Here is a 13,945-nt window from a genome sequence, read left to right on the forward strand (position 1 = left end):
ATAAGTAATACATCTGTTGAAGTCATTTTGCAATCACAATTTTGACTTTTCTATCTTTTATTATGTGACCTAAACTATACAGTTGATTAGTTCTGATTGATAATGTTTTAGTTTGTGAAATTTAGCCTATGGTTAATTTCAGTTAACTGACACAGCACGAGGAACCCTTAAGTGCCGTTGCTAGGGTTACCCGTTGACAACGGGACAACTAACTAACTAACTAACTTAGCAGCCAATCAGAAATCAGCGTTGAATTAGAGCCAAGATGATTGGCTGATTTAATCCATTAGGTTATTGTGTTAATGTGCTGCTGCTGCTAAGTAATACATCTGTTGAAGTCATTTTGCAAGCAAAATTTTTAATTTATATCTTTCTTATGTGACTTAAACTATACAGCTGGTTAGTTCTGATTGATAATGGTTTAGTTTGTGAAATTTAGCCTATGGTTAATTTCAGTTCAACTGACACAGCGCATGGAACCCTTTTTAAGTGCTGTTGCTATGGTTACCCGTTGACAATGGGGCAACTAACTAACTAACTTAGCAGCCAATCAGAAATCAGCGTTGAATTAGAGCCAAGATGATTGGCTGATTTAATCCATTAGGTTATTGTGTTATTAGCAATGTGCTGCTGTTGATAAGTAATACATCTGTTGAAGTCATTTTGCAAGCAAAATTTTTAATTTATATCTTTCTTATGTGACTTAAACTATACAGCTAGTTAGTTTGTATGTTTTAATTTGTAAAATTCAACCTAATTTCAGTTCAACTGACACAGCGCGTGGAACCCTTTTTAAGTGCCGTTGCTATGGTTACCCATTGACAACGGGACAACTAACTAACTAATTTAGCAGCCAATCAAAAATCAGCGTTGAATTGAGCCAAGATGATTGGCCGATTTAATCCATTAGGTTATTGTGTTATTAGGAATGTGCCTAACTATACAGCTGGTTAGTTCTGATTGATAAAGTCCTATATTTACTTAGTTCCAGCTTCTTAATGGGCCTTTTGATGTCAAATAGGAGGTAAACACAGGTGTTACCAATGATGTTAATTAAGGTTCAGTTCCATTCAGGTCAAACAGAGTCAGCGTGCTGCTGTAGTGCATGTTGGCTCACTGGAAAGGCTTTTATTATTGGAAACACCTGCGTTGGCTCTATTTTTCTCATGTTTAAATGGGCACAATGAAGAGGATTTGCTGCTGTTCTTTGTCTAATGTGATCTTATATTGAATATCCATTGGTTTTGTTTTGTTTGTAGGACACCAAACAATTCAAAGACGACACCTTGAGCTTAAGAAGTGATTGGCATCTTTCACTTTCTAAAAACAATCTATCGTGGATGGGGTTAGAAAATGATCATTAGTTGCATCATTATATCAACTACAATGTCGTAGCTCTAGTAATAAGGCAATAGCATACACATACAAGCATACACATTCAATGTTATCTTTGCAACCGTGTCAGTCTGTAGCCAAACATAAGTCCCCACGTTCTGTTCGGTGCAAAAGTTAATCTTGGCGTTTCAAATGTTTGGTTTGCGTTTGGCCTGAGTCGGCTTTTATCTGTCAGCTGTTATCTGTATGCTCCATATGAACAACTTTGAATCCTCTTTTATCAGTTATGACATAGAAGGTACCTTAAACCCAGTTAAGTCACACTTTCCCTTCTGTTTCACACAAGTCGCTTTGACCCAGTTGACCCAGCTATTTAATGTCAGTCCTGGGCAATCGGTAGCATTTCTCAGAAAGTAATTTAAAAACATGGTCCCTCTTTCCTGAGTTTAGTGGTGTTGATCACGTCTGTGTGTGTGTGTGTGTGTGTCATGTTCACTTCCAGACAGTTTATCCTGTAAACATCATGATTCATAGTGTGTGTGCAGGATAATTGCGTAATTAAGCCATTCCAGTAAGTTTGCCACTTCGGGGTAAATAGACTAACAGTAGTTACTAATGAGTGCCAGGAGAGTAGTAGTACCACGGAATATAAACACGTTCATTATTGTTGTAGTGAAATGTAACATAGGTTAAATTCAGAAACACTGCTGTAATTACATACGCCCACACAGGAGAGAAACAACAGCCTCTCAGTATACCTTACAACTCTGTAAAGGAACTAAAAACATATGGCGAAAGAACATTACGAAACAGACTGAGGACTGAAAAAAGGGGCACTGATTTCAAAACAGCTGTTACTGTGTCAGTTTAAAGCTTTTAAGAAGATGTAGAAGTACGTTTGCTGTTGGAAGAAATTGACCCAAAAAGCAGCCAGCTGTGAGATTCTTTCTATCTTATCAATTAGTTTAACAGTAGCGAGTCACACTGACCTCACAGCCAGGCCAAAGATTAAACATCCAAACCTCTTGGCTAGAATAGATTTTTTTGAATAATCAATTAATGATTGAGCCATGGAGTCGAGTCACTTTTTGAAGTTGATGTATGTAGAATAGAATCTTGACATTTTTTCTGTATTATCTAGTGTAAAATATAAATATTCATGTAGTCCAAAGCCAAAAAAATTTATTTCTTGGTGTATCTGAAGGACGTATGTTGACACAAATACTGCGCACTGTACAGTTTTAATGATCTCTACTTTTTAAGTGCAGCCTGTGTCAAATTGACACAAGATAAAACAGTGTCCTTTTTTATTGTGGCCATTCAAGGGCACACCTGTGCAGTAATCATGCCTTTTTAATCAGCATCTTGATATGCCACACCTGTCAGGTGGCGGAGGAGCAGCGCTCACTAATACCCTGAAATATTTTTACTTGACCTCGAGCTCGAAAAGTGTTGTTTATATTTTTGTTTAGTACATATTGTCCTTGATACACACACACACATAAATAACCATGATCATTATATGCTGGCTGATTTGTGTCACAGTGTCAGTGAGGGCAGTCTGCAGACCCTTAATGTCTCCGCTCCCGTCACAGAGGGAGCTCGCTCAGTGCTCAGCCACCAAGGACAGTGTAATGGCTTCCTGTCTCGCAGTCGCTGTGTCATCAGTTCCAGCAGGCAGATGGCCTGACAGCTTACTTTCGCTGACCAGCCATCCATTGCTCTCTCCTTGTCTCTCTTTTCCACTGCCAATTACCCCCCTGTGTATTCCATACATCCATTAACCTACCGGGGGTCCTTTTGTTGTCTTAATAAAACAAACATGTCATTTTTGGTACATAATCAAAGCCGTAGTTTTATGGTCATCACTTGTAATCAAGGTTATCTTTGTTGCAAACATGAAGAAAACATCTTTGCATACTGATGCTTATAAATGTGCATGCAATAAGAAAACTGTCCTGCTGATCTGAGATCATTTTAGATGTTGTATCTGTTCTGTCTTTTGTTGTTTTGATGATTTAAAATCCCCCACAAACACATTTTAAAACGCAAAAACACAAAAGCATGGACACTCACTCCAAAGCGTCAAACCATACATCTTTAGCTCCCCCGTGTGGTGTGTCTACGAGTTTTAATCACTACAGACATTCTTTTCATTTATAACCACGACTACCTTTTTTACTTTAACACCGCGAAAAAATGTTGAAGCTGAACCTCTAAAAATAAATTATGGTTGTACATTTTTAATACTGAAACAGATTTTCCACTGTGCTGTTTAAGTGGCACACATCCTTTAGTCATGGGAGATTCTCTGTCTGTAAGCGTTTAAAAATCAGTCATCAATTATTCAGTTTGTCTGTCTGACTGTTAAATATCTTTGTTGGAAATAATCTCTGTCTGGCTGTGATTTCTTTTCCAACTCTAGTTTACAGTGAAAGAACATCAGTGTGTTGGCATCTAGGTCGCTTTACAGCCAACCTGAGGTATACAGAAAAAATAGATGTGTACATGATTTTAATGCCATAAAAATGGAGCTAGAACCAGAATAAAAACTAAAAACTGTGAGAATCACAGTTTGGTGTTAAAAGTTAAACATAGCAGAGTCTAACTTGATGCATTTCCTCTCGTTTCTGTTCAGTCTGGAGCTATTGTATCTGGGTGGGAACCTCATCTCAGCCATTCCTGCAGAAGTGGCGAACCTGCCTTACCTCAGCTATCTGGTCCTATGTGACAACCGCATCCAAAGCGTCCCCCCGCAGCTCACCAGGTAATGGCGCATACACAACGTGTATCTTAGCAGTACAACCTCCCTAAAGATTAGATAAAAGCTAAAAGTGTACTTGCGTTTGCCCTGCACGGATAACATAACTACACACTCCTGCATGAATGATTTGTCCGTCCCACTCCAGGCTCCACTCACTGAGATCTCTAAGCCTCCACAACAACTTGCTCACTTACCTGCCGAGGGAGATCCTCTGCCTGGTGCACCTGCAAGAGCTCAGTCTCCGTGGCAACCCGCTGGTGGTGCGTTTTGTCAAGGAGATGACCTACGACCCCCCATCGCTGCTCGAGCTGTCAGGACGTACCATTAAGAGCCGAAATATTCCCTACCAGCCCCGAGACCTGCCCTCGAACCTGGTGCGATACCTCGACCTGGCCAGCAAGTGCCCTAACCCCAAGTGTGCAGGTGATTTCAAGAAGATTTTTCTCAAACTTTTGGGCTCGTAACCTGTTAAAATAAGACACTGTCTAATTGTCCAGTTAAAGTAAAAACAGATTTAAGAAGTCAAAGATACCCAGTAATGTCAGTGGTGATACTCATATTAGTCAAAAACAAGTAAAGCTGCTGGTTTTTAAACAAATAATTTTAATTGAAGTTTAACTTTAACTTTTTAACTGAGATGTTTAATTTAACCGATGCTCCATGTAAAAAAATCTTATTTCAGCGAAGCACTCAATAATAAATGATAACATGTTTTCTTAACAAATTTACAGATAAAGCAGCAATTTACTAGTTGAGTAAAAGTAAAATTACTGGCTCGACAAGTACCTAAAATGACTTAACCACACTAATGTGAGTAGTTGTAATTCATTACTTCCACCCCTCAGCAATTCACTGGAGAAAAGGAAAGATAAGAGGAAAATCTGATGTATAAATGACGACAGCTTTGCGTAGCATAAACATTATCCCTGGGTTGAACCATCGTAATAATATCCTGTGTTTGTTCCCGTCACTGTTTCCTGCCTGTACAGTCTTGAAGTTCATGATTAAATGTATGAACACCGTATCGATGAACCTCCCTTTTGTTTGTCCCGTCACTCTCGAATCTTTCTCCAGGCGTCTACTTCGATTCATGTGTGCGCCAGATCAAATTCGTGGACTTCTGTGGAAAGTACCGGCTGCCCCTCATGCACTACCTGTGCTCCCCGGAGTGCACCTCTCCCTGCAACTCCAACCCGCAGAGCGACGCAGAGTCCGAGGACGAGAGCAGCGTGCCCGCTTACCGCCTGCAGAGGGTGCTTCTGGGATAGTACAACATGAAGGAGCCTCGGAGATAAACTTGGCTGTCAGACTTCTACAGACATAAACACACACACACACACACGCACCAACACTGATAGTGTTTTACAGACGGTGGCTGTATGTAACGCACAAAATGTGGGATGTCAGTCTCCTCCTATCGTGGCCCTGAAAACAAGTCGTTCTCACCACACATCACTCTACATAACACGAGTAAGGGAAACCCCATATTTCCTACATACCCATGCAAAACCACAGTCTGTCAGTCATGACCCCATCAAAGGAGGACGGTGAAACACTGAAGGAGCTGCTCGGTTCCTTTTCAGGGCTGCATACTTGCATATCTCTCATACAACAGTCGGGGCTTTATTCTGAAAGTTCGGATATGGTGACACGGCTAGCTTTCACTTCATTGTCTCTGACCAGGTGAGCATCAAAGCTGCTACGCCGATGGATTTTAATGAGAGTTCAGTGTGTGAGGTGGGCGTATTTCCACTGCCATACTGGGCAAAGGTCTTATGCAGTATTTTAAAGATCAGCCTTGAAAATACTTGCCACGATGGCATACCCAGAATCTGTTATGAATATGGTTTGTGTGAGTGTGAGTGTGTGGAAGAAAGCTCGTCCAGGCTTTACTCATAGGAAGTGGATGTGGGGTGGACCGGGGGGGAAACCATTTACTGTGCTCGCACAAAAACAATAGCTATTCAGCAAAAACACAGTGGCAGCCTTCGTGTTTATGTTATGGGCTGTCTGGTTTCTCTGAGCATAATGATACAGATGTGTGAATGGAGTCCACGGCCGGAGATTTCTTTTCACAAATTCTGATTCCTTTTGTGACAGAAACTTCATTTTTGAACGGGAAATGAGCGTTTCTGTTCCTAGTTACATCTTTGCTTGATTATTTAACGGCCTCACAGAGAGCTTGGCTTCATACTGGACCTTTAGTGTTGAGAAACTAGAACTCTATGTTACAATAACACTTCTACTAGAGCATTTAAGTGCCTTGCTAATGGAGACTTCTAACACAGGTTAACTGAAATGTGATGGATGCACCCTGAAATGTGACAAGATTAATATTAAGAATAATATTATGAATTATAAAGACTTTTTTTTTGTTTTGTTTTGAGTGCTTTTTGTACTCATCAGCTTACACACAAAGTAACCTTTTTATAACAAAATGAACTGCTTTTATAGAAATCCTTTTTTCACACGTTAAACAAACTACATATTTAAATGACCCGTAAAAAAAAATAGACGGCACTTAAGCGGAAAATATATTAAGATATATTAATTGTATGTACTTGCAGCCCCAAGTAGAAATAATGTACAGTATATAATAAAATTAATAAAGACTGATTGTAATATCTTTAAACGGTGTTAAGACTTTTTTGTGATGCCGTGGAAATGTACAGAACATTTCACATTCTTCAAGTTCTGTAAAATGTCTTCTAGAGGGACGCAGCACTCTTGAAGGAGCCGAGGTTTCTGCTGCATGAAAAGTTGATCATCAACAAACTGCATGGATGGAAAGCTCGTGACAGTTATGGAAAAGAAGGCTGGTCAACAATATTTGTTGAAATAGAAGTGTTTATTTGTAAGTTTTGAGTTGTTTCTTTCTTATTCTTACTTTGATAAATGAAAATAAACAAGCAAGATGGGGAAAAAATGTATTATTATGCAACTTTGTCATTTGGTTGCATAATAATTCTGCACACCAATCATTGTGCACATAGATATTCGCCACAGAAAGACAAAACTCACTTTTCCTTTGTTAAATACTTTGAGGTTTATTAACATTTTGGATTGACTGGGAGCACTGCATTTGTTCAGAAATAAAATTCATCCTCAGGAGTAAAACTTGTACGCGCAGTGTAGTCCAGATTAACTCCCACAGAGTCTGATGATTTTTCCCATTTCTGCAGAAAAAGATGAGTCCTTTCATCCGCATAGTTTTGTTTTTTTGTTTAAGAGAGTCAGGGACACTTCCAAGCAGACACAAAAGTGGATCCGCTGATACCTGTTGACCTGTTGTTGTACTGACGTTTGTACATACGGCACTGCTCGCCAGAAGAACTGGATTTTGTTGCATTCTCACAAGCAGTACAGCCTAGTACCTGCTCATGTGAGACTGTTATGTGAGGTTCCTGCTTTATACTTATGTTAAAAATAAGGCGATATATAGATGATATTGAAATTCTTATCCTGTGTGTCATTGTATATCACACATGTGATCATTGTACATCAGGATGTTCTGAGCCATGGAAGTCTATCCAAGTTCAAACTCAAACATCTCTAGTAGGTGAAAATCACTCGAAAGTTCCAGAACACAGAATGTGTTTTTGTGCTGGACAGTTTCAAAAGTGAGTCTTTGTGCGCCTGTTTACATGAACCCGTATGAGCATTTTGTAGTTTAAATGTGTCCAGGTTTTCATTTGCATATGAAGTTGAGTTCATTCTGGAGGCTGAATGCTGGGAGACCTTTTCAGTAACCTCAGAACCAAGAGATGCCAGGGCGAGTGCATTCTGCCATTTGCACAATCTGCTAATCCCTTAACGTCACCTGCCAAGCGCCGCCAGCTACTTTGTTCCCTCTCCTCTCGTCTCTTTTCACACTTTTCTGTCCCTATCTCGGCTCCTCCATTCAAATTTCATTTCACCTCTTTCACCGCTTCTGCTTTCAGCCCGGGCTGGCAAGAATGATGCTTTGAGTTTCACATATTTTGTTTGTTTTGAATGGTCTTTGAACAGGTCACAGCTGGGTTCCAGTGTTTCTCGCAGTGTTTCTTTCGAACACGTGGACATAAGGACCCCCATCTCCCCAACAGCAGGCACCTAGGAAACTCTGTAGCACATTGAGCGGAGTGTTATGTTACACCTAAAAAGTCCTGTGTGCACGTGTGCTCGCACATTGCATGCTGTCACCAGTGCAACCTGAGATGCGACCGTGATGAACTGGAGGCAATGAGTTATGACTGGCAGATGAGGAGGGTGGCTGTCGCCGGCTGTCAGGAGTCAAACCTGCTTCAGTTGAGGTTAAAAGTCGCAGAAAGTGTATAGGACTTGAATTTGGGCCTTGAAAACAAGGATTTCAAGTGGAACTGGTTTCAGAAAAGGAGGATGCTGCCCCTGTTTTAGTCACCTGCAACTCCTCAAGGTAAATGTGCGTGTGGTCATATTTCTCACACCTCTTCATATCATCTCTGTGTGCTCTTTTTTCTTCGTGGGTCACCACTTTCTTAACCTTCACGGTGACTGAACAGTACAGTCAGTAGTTCAGGTAATCGGCAGATCAAAGTTCCAAAGTGCCTTGACATACATGATGTTTGATACTCTAAGCTTCTTATCGCCCCGGGACCAACCAGCTCATATCACCTCACATTATATAGCTGGTGTGTATTAACATGCATGCCAGACCTCACACAATTTCCACTCAGCTGAGCCTTTTAACACACGACAGCCACACACTGCAGGCACCCTCACAACAATCAGAGAGTTGTCTGCTAATCCCACAAAGACAAAGTCTCATGGAGCCTGCAAGCAGAGGTGGTAGAGCTGGTTACCGGGTAAAGAAAAGAAGTCGTGGGCAAATAAACATCCACTGCTGTGTGACAATGTTTGACTGCTATGATGAATAACCCCCTGAATCTACAGGATTACCCAGGACGACATTGTAATATTGTAGCAATGAAAGCATGAAAATGTAGCAGTGCATATGTTGTAAGAGTGTGATCACGTCAAATTATCACATGAAGCTGAAGTACGTGACAAAAATCTGAGGAATCTGAGGAGAGAAAGAGCCCAGCTGGAATTAAACCTGAGATATTACACTTGACAGTATATATTATGTGTGTTAGCACCAAGACCTCTGTGACAATTAAAACTGATAATTACTGAATAAGAAAAAAAATCATAACTCAAGGTTTTCTAGTTTCTAATGTTCACTAATAATGTGAAAATGAGCCTTCTTTGGTTTGGTGCTTTAATTAACATTTTTATATTTAAAAAGGAATGAAATTATGTAAAAAAAAAAAAAAAACATCTGCATGCTACCTGTCCAGCATCAAACAGCAAGCAGACAAAGTCAGAAACTAGAACATAGTGGAGTATTATCAGCTAGGGAGCTGGATTTTTCCCTTTAGATGTTGGTGGAGATCAAAACAGCTAAAATGGGAGTGAATAATTGTCCCACAACGGCAGATAAATTCTAATGTTTTCTCTGTTTGATGTGTAAATTGTAATTTTTTTGCCATATTCATGATGTGATTGTGTCTATAATTTGTTGCACTGTCTGCAAGTGGTCAAAAACTCAACTAAAGCAGCAGCATCATCTAAAAATTGGCATTTTTACGATTTAGCAGTGTGATACCACTGTCGTAAATATATACTATATATATTATAGTATAGTGTACAGCTATATATTATAGCTGTACACGTGTATTTGTTATGATTTCATTACTTATGAAAAAAAAAAAAGCCAAACACCAACAACACAAGACACAGCAGCAGCTGATATCACTGACTAGTCCAGCAGCAGTCAGACGCCGGTCTGTCTTTCAGCCTTTTAATTCACCAAGCTCTCACCAACGATAAGTCAGTCCCAGATTTACTCTTGTCCAGCAACTTTTTGCTCTCCTTTTCTCTTCTTAGCTTCCCGTCAAAGTCCCATCCTGTCTTTTTGTTCTTTGCATTACTTTGCTCCCTTGCCCAGCTCCTGTTCTGGCATGACACTGGCTCCTGTCAGTATTCGCTCACCTGAAAGTCTCCTCTCTCCTAGTGGTCCAAAATGCCTGTGGTACAAACACTTTTTAGATTAGATTAGATTAGATTAGATTAGATTAGATTAGATTAGATATTTATCCCACAACGGGAAATTCACTTGTTTACAGCAGCAAAAATAGATCAAGGAGGGAAAAACCAAGTTGTACATATTTACAAAAAGTACTAAAGTAGAATGTGCAGATTTAAGAAGAAGAGACTAACACTCTCCCAGTGCTCGGAGCTCACAGTCCGGACGGCCTGGCTAACAAACTGAGCTAACAGCAGCTACAGTTGGCAGCAGTTTACTTCACTGTCCATGAGATGATTCTGTAAATCATCAGGAGTTGATATGCAGCAGAGGAAAAACCAGAAAACATTTCCTCCATAAAATATGATCCAGATTAAGAAACTCAGTGAAATAGTTGGCAGTGTGTGACTTGTGCCATGAGGGGTTACGTACTTCTTGCGGGTGATTGAACAAGCGAGCTGCAGCGTAGCATCAAAATGATTTTTAAGGTAGAAAAGATAGACAGTGTTCCATCCTTTGTTTAAAATTATGATATAACTCATTTTTAAAGTGCTGCATAGCGAGTAGACTGATGCATTCACCCCACATTTATCATGATCACTGCTTCAGTAGAAACACCATGACTGGGAGCCTGCGGCAGGGGGTGAGGCGCTTTGATCCAGCGCGTGCTAATCCAGGTCCAGGGCAACACTGCAGGAGGATCTGCAGGTTTCCAGGGAGGTATTTGTCTTTGGGTATGCTGGGGGGCAAACCTGGGCATGCCACAGGGGAGCGTCCAGGCTGTGGAAGGATTCGAAACAATGTATTTCCACCCACACAACGTTAAACACTCGCTGCAATTGTGGTCAGATGTTGAATCACTGCCGCAGATGCTTCCATGTCAGGAAACGGCGGCGCTGCCTGTCAGGAGTGGTTCAACAGGAAATCACATGGATTTAAAAGCTTTGCTTGTTATTATTTTGGTTGGTGAACTTCCAGCTGATGTGTGGGCCAGAACAAAAAAAAACTGTTATTGACACCTGCATTGGTAATATAACATCTTAATGTTGGAGTTGATCCCTGGTAACCTCAGTAGCTCGACACGTTTCCGGTTTCATCCAACCCTGCCTGCTTCTCCTCTTGACTCCTGCTTTTTTTGAACAACAGACCCGTGGCCCTGGATTAAATATTCAAACTCCCAGTAATCTGAGCACCGGTGCAGTCCACCTGCCGCTGGTGCAGTCTATCTTGAACCTGATCTTAGGGGAAACTTGAGAGTGATTGCATGCTTTGGATGTAATGGGGCTGCCAGCAGTGTTTGGTCCTTCGGTGAGCTGCTACAGTGGTGACATTTGATCTGAACACAGAAGTGAAAATGTGGAGTTTAGCAGATATTTTCTGGAGCTTACTATTTTCATCTTTGATCCACCACAGCCGGTTCTTTGTATTGTTACTGCCTCTTTTTTTGACATGATCACAGAAGTCACATCAACAGAGGATCAAACTAGTTCAGCCCCGATCATTTGTTAACAGAATACCCTGCTGTCAGGCTCCTAATGAGCATTTCAGTGTCATTTCTCACATTGTAGCTGATGTTGATCTGCCCAATCTCCTGCTGTCAGTAACTTTGAGCTTGTTCAGTTTGTCTCGTACGAACAGCACTTCAACTAACCGAATATGAGTGTATGCGTGCATGTTTCAAGCTCAGAATTTGAAGTCTTTTCTCATTTTTGTACAGTAAAACCTGCATGAATGAATCCTGCTTGTTTTGTTTCCTTTTCTGCATTGTGCTGGACCTTCTCACGAGTTTAATTAGATTTAAATGGCCTTGTGGTTCAAACCTTGGTGAACATCTTCTTTAATAGAACAGGGAGGTCATATCTAGTCTCTGAGTGGTGAAAAGAGCATCGCCGTGCCAGCTTTTACTGGCCAAAAACTGGATTTTTTCTTTTGCAAAAAAGTCATCTTGATTATTATCTCATTATAGTTGAGCTTACGTGGTCCTCCTGTTTGTGCTTCAGTGCTTAAAGCAGTTTGGTTTTTCAGCCCAGGGAAGAAGAACTCCAGGATTCAATGTTCTCAAAACCAAAATTTGAATCCTATCAGATCTGAAGCGCATCCAGCATTAAAAAACCCTCTATAAATGGTGTGTGCGTGTGTGAGTAAATGGAGAAATTAGAAATGGATGAATGAATATCCGCATTTTCTCCTCTTTAATAATCTCTCTTTGTGCCTCTGCTCCCCACTTACAGCTGTCAGTGGCAGTGACACCCCTCATCAGGAATGACCCTGAGTGCAGGCTCACACTATAAATCTCCGTGACGTCTTAATAACACCTTATGCCTCTTATGGGTGGCGGAACAAATGCAGAAATATTTCTGCTGGCTCACTGCGCACAGACAGAAGCTCTCTCTTTCTTTTTATTGTTTCATCTGATTTACCAGCCCGGAGAACAATTTTTGCCAATATCCTGCCAGCCAGAGCCTTTGAAAAAAAACAAAAAAAACACAGAGATGATGCGTGTGTTCTCTCTTTCCATTAAAACAAGTGCTGTGTATTCAGTGTATTTGTTTGCACTGGGGACCAGAGTGTGCCTCCCTGTCCCATATCCCCACCCAGTCCCGAGGGCTCCTGCAGCATGTTGCTCCCACACTGTCACAGCCCCCCTGCACCAATGGGTCACATCACATACTGAAAAAACCCTCATTCGGTGGGAGCTGGAAAACTTACAAGAGAAAGAGAAAGGAGAGAGAGAGAGAGAGAGGAGCACACACACTAACACACCTCCTATCCATGACACACACACTCACACACACACACACACGCCTCCCTCCCCCAGCTCAAATGAAAAACCTGGCAGTCTGGGTAACTTCCCGTGAGTGACAGGATCTTCTCGGACTGTGTGGACTGACAGTTTGACGGACAGATGTGGTCGTGGGATTCATTACACGTCTGCAGCTATGGGAACCTTGCAGCTATGTTAGATAACACACTATCCACTCATTTATTTTCTATTTTTACTGTAACGTTTCTGATGTCTTGCGCGATGGAGCCTGGAGCGAGACGAGCCGATGGGATCCTCCATGCGCTTTGGAGATCGAGGTTTGCTCTCTACGCTTTTCTTTTAGGGTTTATTCCCTTTATTGCATTGTTGGTCTTGGTCTTAACTCCTTCCAAGCAGCCTCACTAAGAAGTTTGCTGTTTTACCGTGCAACTTCACTGAGGCAGCCGGGAGAGAGCGCGTTTTTTTACGCATCTCTTTCACCCAACAGGTCGCTTAAATTTACAGATTAACCCGCTGTGGACACATCTATTCAGCCTCTATTCTCACATCTATGCTCCATAACATTATTTTAGATTTAACTTTTTGGTATTTCTCCTGTGTCTTTCCTCATTAATAACTAATATGTTCTGTACAAAACTTGCATTCCCTCTGTGGCGCATTCCTTCAGGTGTTTTGCGTAATTTAGCCACAGTCAAAGCATTAACAAATTGGGGGTAACTAATTTTACTGTTAAATGCACCATGTGCAGAAGACGTGCGCCAGGCCTCAGGCGGGATTTCATTGCCAGTAATTGCATTCTAACTCAGCTTAAAGAATAAACTTATAAACGGATTAGTGACTGAGGAGGAATGTTTCAATATTGGCCCCTGAACCGGGCTTTACATCTGGCAGCGCCCTTGGTTACTCTAATCTTAAAAGAGAAACAGAGAGATTGGCAGCACAATGAAAAGGATTTACTTGAAGTTTTATTGTAAGAATCCCTCTGAGTCCAGAGGCCTACCAGAAATGGTTGGACTATTTCAGATCTAATAACTTG

At 41.1% G+C, this 13,945-nt stretch overlaps 1 protein-coding gene across 1 annotated transcript in view; it reads left to right on the plus strand.

Annotated features, from left to right (window-relative positions):
• The window catches only part of lrrc58b (leucine rich repeat containing 58b), a 7,135-nt gene extending 1,619 nt beyond the window's left edge, over positions 1-5,516 (plus strand). Inside the window, exons 2-4 of the mRNA XM_019261172.2 lie at positions 3,974-4,102; positions 4,245-4,522; positions 5,174-5,516. Of these exons, the coding sequence (XP_019116717.1) occupies positions 3,974-4,102; positions 4,245-4,522; positions 5,174-5,367 (601 nt within the window). The 3' untranslated portion in view covers positions 5,368-5,516. The remainder of the gene's footprint in view (positions 1-3,973; positions 4,103-4,244; positions 4,523-5,173) is intronic.
• The last annotated feature ends 8,429 nt before the right edge of the window (positions 5,517-13,945 follow it).

This window comes from Larimichthys crocea, chromosome XVIII (genome assembly GCF_000972845.2).
Source record: "Larimichthys crocea isolate SSNF chromosome XVIII, L_crocea_2.0, whole genome shotgun sequence".
NCBI lineage: Eukaryota > Metazoa > Chordata > Actinopteri > Sciaenidae > Larimichthys > Larimichthys crocea.